This window comes from Rhinatrema bivittatum, chromosome 3 (assembly GCF_901001135.1).
Source record: "Rhinatrema bivittatum chromosome 3, aRhiBiv1.1, whole genome shotgun sequence".
NCBI lineage: Eukaryota > Metazoa > Chordata > Amphibia > Gymnophiona > Rhinatrematidae > Rhinatrema > Rhinatrema bivittatum.
This window is the reverse complement of record NC_042617.1, coordinates 488293870-488310242: the sequence shown is the minus strand read 5'-3', so window position 1 is coordinate 488310242 and position 16373 is coordinate 488293870. Positions and strand designations below refer to the sequence as shown.

The following is a 16373-nucleotide window of genomic DNA, read 5'->3' as shown; positions in this document are numbered from 1 at the left end:
ATCATGCTTATTTTCCAAGTGGGCAGCTCTTAATTTGTGTGTATTTTCCATCAAAGGGCCTGCTGGCTTTATATGAATCTCAAGAAGAGATAATGCAGCTTTCCCTTGTTCAGCCCCTTTTTACCTAGGCATGATTAACCTGATACATGCAATTATAAGTTTTCTTTAAAGGGAGAATTTTTGAAAGATAAGCAAATAGACCAGGCTTATGTAAATGTGTTGTTTTAAGGATGTGAAATATTAATTTTATGTCTTCATTGTGTTTTCTTCAAGTGGGAAACCATGGCTATGACAACGCTCTTCCTAGCATGCACCCATTTCTGGCTGCCCATGGCCCTGCTTTTCGCAAAGGTTACAAGCAGAATACAATAAACAGTGTTGATATCTACCCTATGATGTGTCACATCCTGGGATTGAAAGGGATGGCCAACAATGGAAGCTTTGAAAACACAAAGTGCTTGTTGTCGGACCAGTGGTGCATACGTCTTCCAGAAGCTATTGGAATAGTTGTGGGCGTCATCATGGTTTTGACTACTCTGACTTGTCTTATAATTATAATGAAGAACAAAGTATCTTCTCCACGCACATTTTCTCGACTCCAGCTTCAAGAAGATGATGATGATCTCTTAATTGAATAGCCTTTGTGAAAGGGGTTCCAGTTTAACCAAAGCACAAGCCAAGCCAGCACTTTTGAATCCACTACTGTACATTTACATAGGTTTATTAAATGTTATAGCTCTACACTGAGGACAGTAGCACTGTGCCACAAGAGTAGAGGACAATTTGGATAGCATTCAGTATGAAATGTGCACAGAAATAGGAAACAGTTTTCTGTGAATCTAATAGTAAAAGCCAATTAAACTGGTTTAGAAAATGGGAGATTTCTGCTCTGGTAAGTCAGTGGCAGGATTCAGCAAGCGGTAACTGCCTAGAAGCTCGCTGAATCTGACCCCCCATGTGCTATGTTAATAAATAAATCAGACATTTTATTTTTGTAATTCTATTTAATGGATGTGGTAGTAGGGTCTATTTGGTAATTTGCTTTTGTCTATTCATTAGATGCCCCCTCCTTTGACTTAAGCCATCTCACTTTCAGGACATCCAATTATTTGACAGAGAGTCTGCTGCCACATGCACTTTCACTTAAAATATTTTCATGTTGATAAATAGTGAGAAAAATAATTCTGTCTGTATATAATAGCATTTTTAGTTACTTAGGTTCACATTGTATGCTACATCCCTTGCAACATTTCTGTTGAAATCATTACAAAACTCAAAAAGTAAATGTGGCTAACACAAATGGCTGTTAAATTTGCTTTCTTGGTATGTTCACTGGACTTGCCTAACTTAACTTTGTCACTATTTTCTTAAGGAATATTACACTTTATAACATCAAGCTAAGTCACTAGACCTAACTTACAGGATTTTATAACTTTTTAGTATATTTGCAGTTAGAACTATAATTGCAATTTAATTTTCTAAAAATATAGTTGCAGTATTTGGACTGTACATATTTATCATTAAACAGAATGGAATTGTGGGGAAGGGGGGGGGGGGAAGATATTTTCAGAATAGAGTATCTATCTCATACCAATAAGTAGCGAAGAGTTAAGAGAAAATATCTATTGGTAAAATGGTACATAGAGATTGAGTTAAGGCAGCACAGTAGGTGCTAAAGGTGCAATATTCACAGCAGGGAATCCTGGAGTGCCGTCTTGATTTGCTGGCAGTAACTGCTTGCATAGGTTCAGCCAGTAGATATAAAACCTGCTGGTAATTTGTGAGCATATGAAGCTGCTCTGCAGAAGGTTTTAAACTGCATTGTATTTTTATAGTCTGCCCCATGCAGCAGTGCAAACAGATGGGAATGATTTAAATAAATCACAAGAATACAAGTCAAAATAGATAAACATTCCCAAAAAATGTAGTCTTGATGGACTGTCTGTGATGCAGGTACTGTAGTGCAATTCCACTTTCCTTGTGCCCTGCCCTTTCTGATTTACATGATCCGCCATGGAAATCTAAGGCTGAATTTTGGTAACGTGGGCAGGGAGGCCTTTGTTAATCTATTTCTTTCCATAGTTGATTGTATTGTATACTAAAATCCTAGAACAAACAATTGTTGGCTGATGTAGGGCTTCCCTCACGATCCACCATAGCCAGCCAGCTGTTTAGTTGCTTTCTAGTTCTAGATATTTAAAATACATTTTCTTTCTATGTTGTAGAATGAACTAGGTAAACTGAAGTACTGAAAGCTAAAGCAAAGGCAATTCATGTTTTTCATTAAAGAAGAGGGAGAATTGTCATGCACCAGATCAAATTCTAGGCCAGAAATCATGATCCAATACCAGTAGTACAGTACATCACTCTTAGTGTAGCTTTGTACTTCATAAACCTCCCACCTGGAGCAATACATGTAAATTCTACAAAGAAGCTCCTTTGTGGTAGCTTGAAGTGTGTTCAGACTTCCTGTTCATTCTTTGTGTGGTATAGATTGATCAGTTATATACAAAACAAGCAGCATGGATTGGCAGATCACCCTGCTTTAAAAAATCAAAAACCTTGTCCAATATTCTTTCTTCTTTTATGAAAATGCACATACATATATCTCTGACAGCTGGTGAAGATCTTCTCTGGCTTATAAATCTCATCTGTGTGGAAGATAAATTAAATAAAATAATGCAAAACTATGCCAATTGGCCTGGCTTGTTGGGCGACATATAGGATCTCTGTTCAGTTCCTGGGCTAGGAAGTCTGCTCCTTGGCTGTCAGTGCTTGGGCATGCTATAGAGGCAGCATTTGTAGCCTCTCAGAGAAGGAATGCTAGTGATCAAACTTAAGCCATGCTTGCAGGAGTTTGGAAGGAACCCTAGAGTGCAGTCCACAGCCAAGGGCTATTACAGTGACTGGGGCTAAGTGAGTTGGGAAGGGATATAAAGTAGGAGGAAAAGAAATTCCTGAGCAGTTGTGAGTGAAGGCTCAGATCCCAATCCTAGGCCCATATTGAACTAGAAGCCCACAGCAGCAGGAGGAAACTGCCAGGCCCCCAAAAAATCAAACCCTTGCTACCAGGGAGGATAACTTTCATAGAGCTTGCATGGTTGTAAAGCATATGAGTACTTTTACCAAACCTACTTGCAGTTTAAAAAAAAACTGCTCATGTCTTTTTTATTTTGAAAATTAGCATAAAGTATGCATGCAAAAAGTACCTCTATCCCTTGCACTTGCTGTTTGTGCAGGGCAGAATAAAACATGCATATTTTTGAAAATTCACAGGTGCAAATACTGTTATTTTTCCCCCAAACCAACCATCCCCCGATTGCCTCTCTCTTTAACTTTGCTAAAAGGGTACGATGAAAGCCCACACATGCTTTTAGCTGGGCTGAGGCAGGCAGTGTTCAGCCAGACAAACTGGCACAAGGTAAATGGCTTTGAAAATTGACCATAATTTTTAGGAAAAAAAGGATTATGAGCTGTACAGAAGTAAATAGGCCAGTTGAGGTCTGCCATAGCATCCAATAAAGAAAATTGCACAACTGTGAAAAAGCTATGTATATGCACACTAGATTGTCAGAATTATGTATGCATGGGCTTTTATTCACTCGTCTATAATTTATTTTTTCTATTGGATGCTAAATTTAAAATCTTAATTGATTTCTTAGTGGGATCTATATATTGAGACCCACATTCCTCTTTTCTTGTTGGTATTGCCAGAGGAATATCAGTATGGGAGTTTTTTGGAGGGGCTGGTGCATCACATTTTGTTGTTCAATGTAATTTTCTTTAGTAGTTTCTATTTTTGCTATTAGCTTTAAAAAAAAAAGGTTAAAATATAAGGGCAATGACTATGCTAACAAAGCTAATACATTTTTGCGTGGCTTTAAAAGTTCTTTCTGGGTTTAAGGGCTTTAAGTGATTTGTATAGAACACTTACATTTGGATTAATGTATTTGGTATATTTTAGAATGCTTTAAATTACTGAAAATTTGTAATTTAGATCTCCTGGTAGCTGTGCAATACTCTTTTCTGTACTTAATTACTAAAACTCTAATTGAAAATTTAATTTTTAAAATTTATAGTGCCCTGGGATAAAATATTTTAATAAGATTTTTAATTTTGGGGATTGGTTCCTATGGCAAAACAGTTGCTAATGACTGTATTAAAATATTTTCAATAAAATTAACTAACAAACTCAGACTGTTCAAGATTTTTCATAACTTTTAAGAGAAAGTTTTCATTTTTATTTTGAGTGTCTGAAAATGCAGGAATGTGACCTCACAATGAGAGATTTGAAACTAAGATCAGGAAATTGACATCACCAAGAAGATTATTCAGTAAGTTCACCTAGAGAAGCTTCCCAACATAAGACCCTGATCTAACTAGGCATCTTTATGCCATGCTACCCTTCTGGAAATTATATTCTAAAAGCCTTGAATTTCTGTTCTCATTCAATCATGTTATTTCAAGAAGATCAAGTCTCATTGCTAAAAGCCCTCATCTATCTATGTGTAAATGCTCGTATGGAACTAGATTCTCAAGTTTAGTGCCTGTTATGGAGATGGCTATTGCAGAATCCATTTCCATCAAGTTGGAAGCCATTTACCTGATATCTGTGAACCAGAGCACTTGCTTTCACATCAAACCTCCAGTCCATATTCATCAGGGCCTGGCTACTGAGAGGGTAGAAATTAGAAAATTTGGGGGGTAATTTTCAAACTGCATTCTGGGACAAAGTCAACAAGTAGATCAAATTCTCATATGGACCCTAACCTCCAAACTCTTTGTATCCTTTTTAGGATTGCAACTGCTTTTTCTGCGGGTACTCTGACCAGAAAAGTGTGTAGAGTTGAAAATGAAATCTATATACATTGTTTTCTTCCCCCAGTCAAAACATGTACTCGAAACACGTCTTAATGAAGCTAAAAGCATATCATCTTAGCTGCAAGTGAGGGAGGGTAATTCTCAGATGAGCGATTTACATGGGCAAATTGCTATGGAACCTAACATTGTGTAACTACAGCATAGGTTATTTTTCCCTATATGCATCACCTTGCCACTTATCCACATTAAATATCATATGCTATTTGGATGCCCAATTTTCCAGTCTCACAAGTTTCTCCTGGAATTTATCACAACCTGCTTGTGGTTTAACTACTCTGAACAATTTTATATCATCTGCAAATCCGGTTACTTCACTCATCATAATTCTTTCCAGATCATTTATAAATATATTGAAAAGCGTGGGTTCAAGTACAGATCCCTGAGGCTTAAATATCAATTTCTCTAGGACAAGCAGGATGGTAGTCCTCACATGTGGGTGACATCATCCGATGGAGCCAGGCACAGAAAACTTTTGTCAAAGTTTCTAGAAACTTTGGCAGACTGAGCATGCCCAGCCTGCTGCTATCCGAGTGTCCACACAAGGTCCCCCTCCAGTCTCTTCTTTTCCATGGTGCAGTAGCCTTGTGGTTGGTGGAGCTCCAAATCCTCGAAGGTGTTTTCTTTATTCTCGGGGGGTTTTCTGCATCTGGTCCCCCCTTTGCATTCGGTTCCTCCATTCGGTAGGTACCTTTGGCTTTGCCTTCGTTATTTGTGGTCAATTCCCAACTCCCGCACCGTGGTGCCCGGTCATCAACTGCGCGCTGGCCTTTTTTTTTTTTTTATGGCATCAGATTTTCAACAGTGCCACCAGTGCCCGCGGACCATGTCCATCACGGATCCGCATGAAGTGTGTATCCTCTGCCTAGGGGCCTCGCATGACATTCGGGGGTGTTGTTTGTGTGACCCCCCAAGGGTGTCGCATGTGCCTGGATAAAATGGAGACGCTCTTTGGCTCTCCAAAACCCTCCACTTCAGCTTTGGTATCCTCCATGCCCAAGGACAGCGGGGGAACCATCCCCATCTCTTCCCCTGGTGATCCTGCTCTCCAGTAGCCCTAAAGACTGGGGAGAGGGAGATCAATCCTCGGTGGTCTCTCCCCTCCCCCTAATCTCTGGGTCATCATCTTCCTCGGCACAGGGGAATGACCGGGCCAAGTGCCAGAAATCCAGGAAATTTCGACACTGGGAGCCATCTCGCCACACATCCGGTTCTGGAGCGACATCAGCGGCTGCCGGAGGCCCCATCCTCCGGTTACCCCAGTAGGCCGAGGCGTTCCTCCACCAGCAATGGTGCTGGGTGACATTCCTCCTCATGAACCTTCGAGGATGTGCCGGCAACGCCTCGTCCCTCTCTATCAGTGCTTACTATCCAGGACTTACAGGAGGAGTTAGACCACAGGGTGCAATTAGCACCGCTCAAAACGCTACAGAGTGTTGAGCTGCCGGCGCCACAAGCCCCCGTACCGATGTCCGAGCCTCTGCCTTTGATGCTCGCACCCCTGCTGGAGCCGCTGGACCGGTTCCCGAGAGGCCTCTGATGCCTCCTCGGCTGCCAACACTCTCCACCAGAGTGATCCCGATTCGTGAGTTCTCAGAGGAGGATGAGGCCTCGGGGACCAGGCCCCCATGCCTGTGGTTCCCTGGGCCGCTGCTGGTTCCTCCTGGCGTATCGTGGCTGATGCCCACCTCTATGCCCAGGGGTCCATCGATGCCTCTGGTGCCCTCACAGCCTTTGGTGCCCTTAGGGCCCAGGCTTACCATCCCTCCCTGATCCCTGCCCTAGCGAAGAGGAGGGTCCCTTTGACCCATGGGGTGATGATTCCTTGAACTCATCCTCAGACGGTCCCCTCTCGGAGCCTTCCCTTCTGGAGGAATGGCGTCGATCTCCACCTGAAGACTTGTCATTTGCTAGCTTTGTAATGGCCATGGCAGAGGCCATCCCCTTCCACCTCCTGTCGGAGGAGGATACCCATCACAAGATGCTGGAGGTCCTCCAGTTCATCGATGCTCCAAAGGAGATTGTGGTTGTACCGGTCCACAACATCTTTAAGGAGCTCCTCCTCTGTATGTTGGAACACCCGGTGTTGGTTTCCCTGGTAAACAGGAAGTGGGCTTTGAACAGCGGCACCTACCCCACCAGTCGGCGGTGGTGGAGTCTGCACTTAAAACGGCCAGACACTCCTGGACACACACTTCTGCTCCTCTGGGGTGCGAACATGGGGAGCTCGATGGCATAGGGAGGAAAATGTTCCAGGGGGCTTTGCGGGTTGCGCATATTGCTATACATGACCAAATACAACTGCAACCTGTGGAAACAGGTCCAGGAGTTTGCGGAGGACCTTCCCCAGCAACAGCAGGATTCCCTTGCAGCTATTGCCATGCTGGGGCTTGAGGCGGGTAGTCATGAGGTCAGGTCTACCTATGATGTTTTTGAGACCACTGCCCACCTAGCCACAGGAGGTGTTGGCGCCAGATGTCTGGCTTGGTGCCGGGCCTCTGGTCGCCAAGCAGAGGTTCAGGACAGGCTTGCGGACCTCCCCTGTACAGGCGAGAACCTGTTTGGGGATAAGGTGAAAGAGGTCATGGCGCAGATGAAAGATCAGCATGATACTCTTCAGCAACTCTCCGCCAGCCCATCTGAAGGCACTTCTGCTGCCAGGAAGTCCTCCAGGCTGGGCTCTCACAAGTCCTGCTGTGGGCCGAGGAAGTACCTTCCTCCAGCTGCCCATGCCCACCTGCCTTGGTACAGCCCTAGAGGTCGTCGCCGGCAGCAGCGAGCTCCCCAACAGGCCCCGTCCACTGGCTTTTGACTGGTAGTGAGGGGACACCAGTCAAATGCTGGTTCCCCTGGCAATCGATCCCCCAGTCAGTGGCAGGCTTCTTTCCTTTGCCCGCCATAGGGAAGCGATCACTTTGGACCATTGGCTCCTCTCCATTGTTTGCCAGGGCTACTGCCTGAACTTCAGCAGGCTCCCACAGACCATTCCCCCCATGTCCATTGTGGGGTATGCATGCCCATCAGGTCATCCTTCAATCGAAACTTTCCACTCTTTGAGTGGTGGGAGCAGTGGAACCATGGCTTCTATTCGAGGTACTTTCTCATTCCGAAGAGGAATGGCAGCTTGCACCCCCAGCCTCGATCTTGGGGCTTTAAACAGATTTCACGAAAGAGAAAAATTCAAAATGGTCTCTCTGGGCATGCTGATCCCACTCCGACGAAGAGGAGACTAGCTCTGCTCCCTTGACTTAAAGGAGACTTACACCTATATTGCAATTGTCACCAACCACAGGAAGTACCTCTGCTTTCTGGTGAGGATGACACATTTTTAGTACAAAGTGCTGCCCTTTGGGCTGACTTCAGCCCCACGTGCCTTCACAAAATGCTTGGCATTGGTGGCTGCCTACCTCAGGTGTCGCTCAGTCCATATCTTTCCATTCCTGGACGATTGGCTGATCCGGACAGACTCCCAATCCGGGGCCCTGAATGCACTGGCCTTGACGGTTCAGACCTTACAGACAGTGGGATTCGTTATCAACTTCCCCAAGTCACATCTCAATCCATCTCCACGGCTGGATTTGATCGGCACTAGGTTGGATACGGCACAAGCAAAGGCTTTTCTGCCCAAGGATCGAGCAGTTGCCCTCCCCTCGCTAGCCAACCTCGTTCGCAACAGAAAGAGGGTGCCGGCCCGTCTGCTGGGTCATATGGTGGCCTCAGTCCACATGACCTCTATGGCTCACCTCCGCATGAGGGACCCTCAGTGGGCCTTGCGGTTTGAGTGGCGGCAGGCATCCCAGAATCTGGAGGCGCCAGTGACTGTCACAGACCCTCTTCGTCTCTCCCTGACCTGGTGGGAGGCCCTGCCCAGTCTGGAAACCAGGATCCCATTTCAGCCCATGCCACCCCAGATGACCCTCATCACCAATACCTCAACTCCGGGGTGGGGGGCTCACACAGATGGCCTGCATATCCAGGGCCTTTGCGGCCAAGGCCTGCTGTGGGCGATCTGGTACACCTTATGGGCCCTTCCAGAACAAGCTGTCCTTTAAGGTCGTCCTCATCAGAATGGACAACCAGGTGCCGATATGGTACATTAACAAGCATGGCGGCACAGGCTCCTTCCCCCTCTGCCAGGAAGCAAAAAGGTCTGGGAATGGGCCCTTTCCAGGGGGATGTATCTACGGACCACTTACGTGCCAGGTCACCTGAACATGCTGGCGGACCACCTCAGCCGGTCCTTTCAGCCATAGAAGTGGTCCCTGAAGCTGGTGGTAACAGCAGACTTATTCCGTCACTGAGGCATGCCAGCCATGGTCCTGTTTGCCTCTCCCCACAATCACAAGGTGTGAATGTTCTGCTCCCTGATGCCGGGGAAGGACCATCCAGCCTGCGACATGTTCTCCCTTCACTGGGGACAAGGTCTCATGTACAAATACCCCCCAATTCCACTCCTCGAGGACTCTGACAAAGCTGCAAGACGACAGGAGGACTATGATCCTGGTGGCACCCTCCTGGCCAAGGCAGATGTGGTTTCCTCTGCTCTAGGACCTGTCCATGAGTGCACCGGTTCTGCTGGGGACGGCTCCCGACCGCCTATTGCAGAACCAGGGCACCCTGCGCCATCCGAACCTCTGGGCCCTGGCCCTCATGGCATGGATGTTGAGTGAGTGATCCTCTAGCCCTTACAGCTCTCGGATGGATCTCCAGGGTCATGACTGAATCCCAGAAACCTTCCACCTGGAAATCTTACAGCTCAAAGTAGAAGCATTTCTCCACCTGGTGTGGCGGCTACAGACTGGACCCTTTCTCCTGTCCACTCACGCACCTGCTCGATTATCTTTGGCACCTGTCCGAGTCTGGCCTCCAAGCCAGCTCAGTCAGAGTACACTTCAGCGCCTACCACCAGGGTGTCACCAGGGCACCCATTTCAGTCCAGCCACTGGTTGGTCATTTCAAGTGGGGCCTGGTTCAACTGAAGCCCCCGCTTTGCCCACAAGTAATGCCATGGGATCTCATTTTCCTGGCAAGGCTCGTGAAGCATCCGTTCGAGCCTCTCAAATCCTGTGACCTGAAGTTCCTCACCTGCAAAATTATGTTCCTGGTGGTAATTACTTCTGCTCGCAGGACCAGTGAGATCCAGGCCCCGGCTACGTACGCTCCCTACACAAAATTCTTTCATGATTGTGTGGTGCTGTGCACGCATCCAAAATTTCTGCCGAAGGTGGTGACTGCTTTCCACATCAACCAATCATCCTTCCCACGGCCTTATTCTCATGCAGGGGAACGTGCTCTCCACACCCTGGCCTGCAAGCGGGCACTCGCTTTCTACTTGGACCATACAGCGAGTCATAGTCTTCTTACCAATAGGCTGGGTGCAGCAGTGGGGGAAGCAGACCCTATCCACCTGGCTACCGGATTGCATTGCCTTCTGCTACGAGCAGGCAGGCCTCCAGCTTGCTGGCAGGATGAAGGCTCACTCTGCAGGCTATGGCGGAGTCAGTGGCCCATCTGCATGTGGTCAGTCACTGAAATCTGCAGGGCTGCAACCTGGAATTCTCTCCCCACATTCGTTGTTCACTACTGCCTCAACAGGGATAGTCACCAGGACAGCGCTTTTGGCCAGTCTATCCTCTGCAATCTATTCCAGTCCTGAACTCAACTGTCCATCTTGCTTGCTGTGGGACCAGACTGCCCGTTTTTCCCACAGCACCTTGTTTGGCTACTGTGGGTCCCTCTGCTCACACGGGGCAGTCTGGAGCTCTGTAATCACCCACATGTGAGGACTACCATCCTGCTTCGCTTAGGAGAAAGTGCAGTTGCTTACCTGTAACAGGTGTTCTCCTAGGACAGCAGAATGTTAGTCCTCAGGAGTCCCACCTGCCTCCCCCCGCTGTTGGGTTCACCTTCGGTTTGTTGTGTTACTTTTTCCTCACTCGTATTTTTTGTTACAGGTAAGCAACTGCGCTTTCTTAATTTTTCATGCTTTATCATTTCAATAGTCCATAAAGATGTAAATTGACTTCATTAAAAAAAAAAGTATTTTTAAACTGCACTCATGCTCTGTATTCATTCATTACAAATATGAGTGGGCTCATTAATTTTGATCCTTTCAAACCATGAAGGTCAATTTACATCTTTATGGACTACTGAAATGATAATTTTTCATGCTTTAAGAATTGATATTTAAGCAATTTAAAAAAAAACAAACATTTTTTGGACACTGTCCTACTGTGGAGGATTTTTTTTTTAAGATTAATGATTTTGCACACTGAAACCATCGAGCAAGCACCTGGCTTAATAGATGGCACCTGAAGTCTTTCCCCTCCATTTAAAATGTATTCATTCTCTGAATTTAAATTGCACTCTGATTATCTCCATTGCATTTTAACCTATTGCTGGGATTCTTTTCTTGTTTTGTTTTATCACTACTCCACCTATGGCATGTTCGACCAGTATGTTCCAGCCACTGAAAGACCTTCTGATGGTGTAGCAGAATTTCTTAATGCAATAGTTTTTATTTACCATTTTAAACCTTAAAAAGGATAAAAACGATACAGCTACAGCTCAAGGCTCATTCACCTGGCTGTGGGACATGAAGCAAGCACTTATATTAGTTAGCTCCCTACCTCATAACAGAGGATTCGTTAGCCTGCTGAAGTAAAATCAAGCATAATTAAAAAAAAAAAAAAAAAAAACCTCTCAGATTTCCTTGTGCACAATTTGAGCTACCATTTCTTCAGACAGAAGAAAGTTACTTTAAAAAAAACAATAACCCTCCAACCCACTCCCCACTAATGCAACTCTCCTCAGGGCATTAACCTTTATAATTTAACAATCGAACTTTAACTAAATCCTCTTGCAAGAGTCACAGAGCTGGTTTTGACCAATTCTCCTTTGAGATGCAATGTCAGAAAAATCCAGGGGCCGTGCTACCTACGGAAGTAAATGCGCCATAGCGGCCAGCAGCTCACGCGGCTCAGACTGTCACCTTGGAAATAAGGGAGCAGTGAGCATTTCAAAGTAGCAGCTACTATGGAGGGTCCTTTGTTTTCAGTTTAAAACTATTTTCACCCATAAGAACATAAGAAAATGCCATACTGGGTCAGACCAAGGGTCCATCAAGCCCAGCATCCTGTTTCCAACAGTGGCCAATCCAGGCCATAAGAACCTGGCAAGTACCCCAAAAACTAAGTCTATTCCATGTAACCATTGCTAATGGCAGTGGCTATTCTCTAAGTGAACTTAATAGCAGGTAATGGACTTCTCCTCCAAGAACTTATTTTTCCCCAAAGGTGACAATCTGTTTAAATTGATATTCACTCTAGTTTTAGGATGATTAAAAAACTGATCCACAGCTGCAGCATTTCAAGGCCTTCAGCCACTGCTGTAGCCAGTGTGGAGCAAAGTACATGCAATGTTTCAAGTCTCACCTCCTACCACTGAAAGCTCTTACCTTCCGGTCCTGCCCAAGCTGTGTTTCAAGGCCCATCTTCTTACACCACCACCAAGTAGCCACAGTGCCTGTCTGTCTGACACACGTGCATTTGAAGCAGGTCCTGTGTCCCAGCAATCTTCATGGCCTTGCCCAAAAGCGCAATGCTGCAGCGCATGGGATCATCAGTAAGCATGCTGCCCAAGGAGAGAGGACAAGCATAGAGCCCCCAGCAGCAAGGATCCATGCTGGGGGGAGGGGGCAGGACAGCAGAGGGATATTCTCGGCAACAGGGTGGGAGAGAGGGACATTGCTAGGTAGGGGATGGGGATAGAAATGGGGTATGCCACTGAGTGGGTTGGTGAGGAAATCTGCTTACCAGTAATTTTATTGTCCTGGCTTCTGATCACTAAAATGAACTCTTGATATTTACCCAGAAAAGTTATTTTTTCAACTAATTTTTCTCCTGGTTTTGTTCTTGTCATAACAATTCCTAGGATAAAAGAATGAAAATGAAGGTCCCTGCTAATCCTATGAAGGGAGTAAAAGACACTGGTACAGCTACCAAAAAAACAAAAACAAAAAAAAAAAACCCAACACACCCAAAAAAGTTTTCCAATGAATCTGCATCTGCAGGGGACTCTAATTTGCTGTTGAAATAGCCGTGGCCACCATTTTGAAAAATGTGCAATCTGAACAAACTTCAGCACAGTCTCATTTGGATGTTTTAAATGATTCCCTTATTGTCTTTACGGGCCAAGCACTCAAAAAAGACTAAGACTCCTGTATCCTCACAACAAAAACAGAAAGAGACGTTGGTTAAGAGGTCGTATGCTAATTTTCTTTATTTTTTTCAGGCAATATATACATATTGTTATGCTTCATTTCAACTTTAATACTTAAACAATGCAATATTGGACGACTGGGAAGTTTTCTACAAAAACGAGAGACGTTTTCTGTTTCTATAATAAGATGACCACTCGTGCACTCTTTATAATGTGGCAGCAGTACATTTGGTTTTGGAGCACTGTTCTCAGATCTGCTCTAAAACATTCTGAGGAATCCTCTGCACATTAATTTCCACTAAAATCTTCACAGTTCAATACCAGGATTGTGATAAGCAAAAACTTTTTTTTTTTACAACTTAAAAATCTAAGCACCATGAATCTATTATAAATACTTCAAACTGCTAAAGAATTGCTTATGGAATAATTAATTTCTGAACTTCCTTTACAATTTTAACTCTAGGTGGTTATAATATTTTTCAGTTACAGTAAAATCCCTGCTAAAAGAGCTTACATTCTAGTGCAGGGGTGGCCAGCACCAGTACTGAAGAGCCACAAACAGGTTTGGTTTTCAGGATATCCACAATGAATATACATAAGATAGATTTGCATATGTGAGACAGTACATGCAAATCTACCTTATGCATATCCTGAAAACCTGGTCTATTTGTGGCTCTGGTGGGCCGGAGTTGGCCATGCCTGAGCTACTTGCCCAAAGTGACATAGAACGACAGTGGGAGAAGCAGGATTTGAACCAGAGTTTCCCTGGGTCACAGCCCATTGCTCTAAAAGAGGCGTAAGCAACTCTAGTCCAGGAGTGCCCCAAACCAGTCTGGTTTTCAGGATATCCACAATGATTATGTATGAAATATATTTGCATGCATTGCCTCCACTGTATATATATCTCATGCATATTCATAGTGGATATCCTGAAAACCAGACCTGTTTGTGGCTGAAGTAGTTTCAGTTGTAAATATACAAGTGAAAAAGGAGCAACTGCCCAAACATGAAAAACATTACTGCTTGGTTCCTGGTGAGTGTGAATTATCTGGCCTACAGCTTACCCAATGGCATGGGAAGACCATGGTTTTTCTATTTCCTCACACATTTCCCACCCGGTCCTATCTAAAAGCAACTTTCAGAACTCTGTCTCTGGCAAGTCTGACCTAAGAACAGAAAGGCACCAGAGAGAGAAACTGCAGAGGTAACATCTTTTTAAAGCATTATTCTGTGTTATTCTCTGTTGAGTGTATTATATTATGCATAGGCACTACACCCAAGTAGTGTAGACGAACTGGTATTTTGTTCAGCTACCTGGAAAATGTTTTAACTTGATAAACTAATGGGCTCTTTTCTTCTAGGCCAGGGCTGACCAACTCAGATCCTCAAGAACAAATAGACATGGTTTCCAGGATATCCAAGATGAATAAGCATGAGAGAGATCTGCATAAAATGAAGGCAGTGCTTGCAAATCTCTCTTATGCATATTGATTGTAGATAGCCTGAAAACCTGATCAGTTTGTGGCTCTCAAGAACCGAGCTGGCCACCTCTGCAGTAAAGGTTTTCTCCCAGTCCTCTCATGTGGCTCTTGCTTTTTCAAAAAAATGGTACACAAGGAGGTCAATCAGTCTTTATAAATCAAATCTAACACCTTCAAAAAGGACAAAATACAGGACAAAAAACTGCATTGAATTTGAATTAGTAGAAAAGAATTTTAAATATGTAAATGTTTACATAGATGCGACATTACAAATTACTACTATAAATTTAAATAGAACAGGGGGTGGGCAATTCTGTAGACAAAAGCCACAAACCAGTCAGGTTTGCATACAAATGAGGCAGAGTGCATGCAAATCTCTGTCATGTATGTTCATTAGGAATATCCTGACAACCTGACTGGTTTCCAGCCCTCGAGGGCCAGAATCATAGAAGACTAAATAAGTAAAAACAGATTACAGCAAATGTAGAATTCCAGTATGATAATTCCTTGCACCAAAGAGCTTACATCAATGTGGGTTCCTTGCCCCATCTCAGCTCCCTACCCCCTACAACCTTCTTACTAGCTATGGAGATATCCAGCTCCTTCCTCCGCTATCCCATTTTTAGTCCTGGGGGAATTCTGTACTACTGTGGAGGGCAGAATTTGTGCACTATGCCCCTCCTGCTCAGCTGCGCAGAATTTCTAAGGCCCTGGCATGTCGCAAGTGGAGCCTGACCCACTCGAGGCGAAGATGAAGCAGGCCTTGGTGAGAGAGAGAGAGTGAGCGAGCATGTATGTGTGTAAGACTGCGAGCCTGGGGGGGGCGGGGGGAGAGAGAGAGAGAGAGAGAGAGAGTCTATGTGAGGAGACTGTGAAGGACAGTGTGAGTGTGAGTGTGTGTGTGTGTGAGAAAAAGGGATTGTGTGTATGTGAGGGTGCTTGTTTGTGTGAGAAAGAGGGAGCCTATGTGCAGGGCGGGAGAGCGAGAGACATAGGTAGGCTGTGTGTGTTGAAGAGAAAGGGAGCTTGTTTAGGTGTGTGTGCAAGAGAGATTGGGAGCCTGTGTGAGGGGCAGTACTGAGAGAGGGGTCAAACTCTGGGGGTGAAGATCAGAGTGAAAGGGGTTGAACTGAGAGAGGGAAGGGAGAGACTGTGGCAGGTGGAGGAGTTGGGGCCTGAGAGGGCAAAATGAAAGGAGACTGGCCAGGGGAGTAGGGAGAGAGGGTGGAAGAGAGACTTCTAGGGAAATTCTGCTCAAAATATTTAAAAAAAAACCTCTGCATCTTTAAGTAATAACTTTTTTTCTGTATTACATTTTAAACTAATTACTTAAAGATTGTCATGTATATTGTGTTATTTTGACCAATATGAAGTATATAGAATTTTAAGTTTTTGTGCACAAAAGTTTAAATTTTTTTGTGCAGAATTCCCCCAGGAGTACCATTTTCTCTGTTCCCCCTTCTATACCCCTCTGTCTCCTCTACCCCAGTACCAGATCCCTCAACCCCTCCCCCTAAGTCCTCAGCAGATCCCTGGCCAGCGGCAGGTACAGGTCCCACTCTCCCCAGCAGCAGATTCTCCTCTCTTGCCTTACTCCCTACCCAGCACCAGGTCTCTTTCTCTCTGCCATACAAAAACACACACACACTTTTCTGCTGCGGTTCTGTCGCTTATGCACTCAAGCAGCAAGTGCTTCCATCCACCATCAAACTCCACCCCCCCTCCCCCAGCCATCTGCAGCTTATAAATTGTCTTACAGATAATGACTGCACCATCATCCCCTCTCCCCCCCTT

The 16373-nt window shown here is 44.9% G+C and overlaps 1 protein-coding gene across 2 annotated transcripts in view; it reads left to right on the top strand.

Annotated features, from left to right (window-relative positions):
* The window catches only part of ENPP4 (ectonucleotide pyrophosphatase/phosphodiesterase 4), a 36546-nt gene extending 32351 nt beyond the window's left edge, over positions 1-4195 (top strand). For both annotated transcript variants that reach the window (XM_029596071.1, XM_029596072.1), the window contains exon 4: positions 274-4195. In XM_029596071.1, the coding sequence (XP_029451931.1) occupies positions 274-638 (365 nt within the window). In that variant the 3' untranslated portion in view covers positions 639-4195. The remainder of the gene's footprint in view (positions 1-273) is intronic.
* The last annotated feature ends 12178 nt before the right edge of the window (positions 4196-16373 follow it).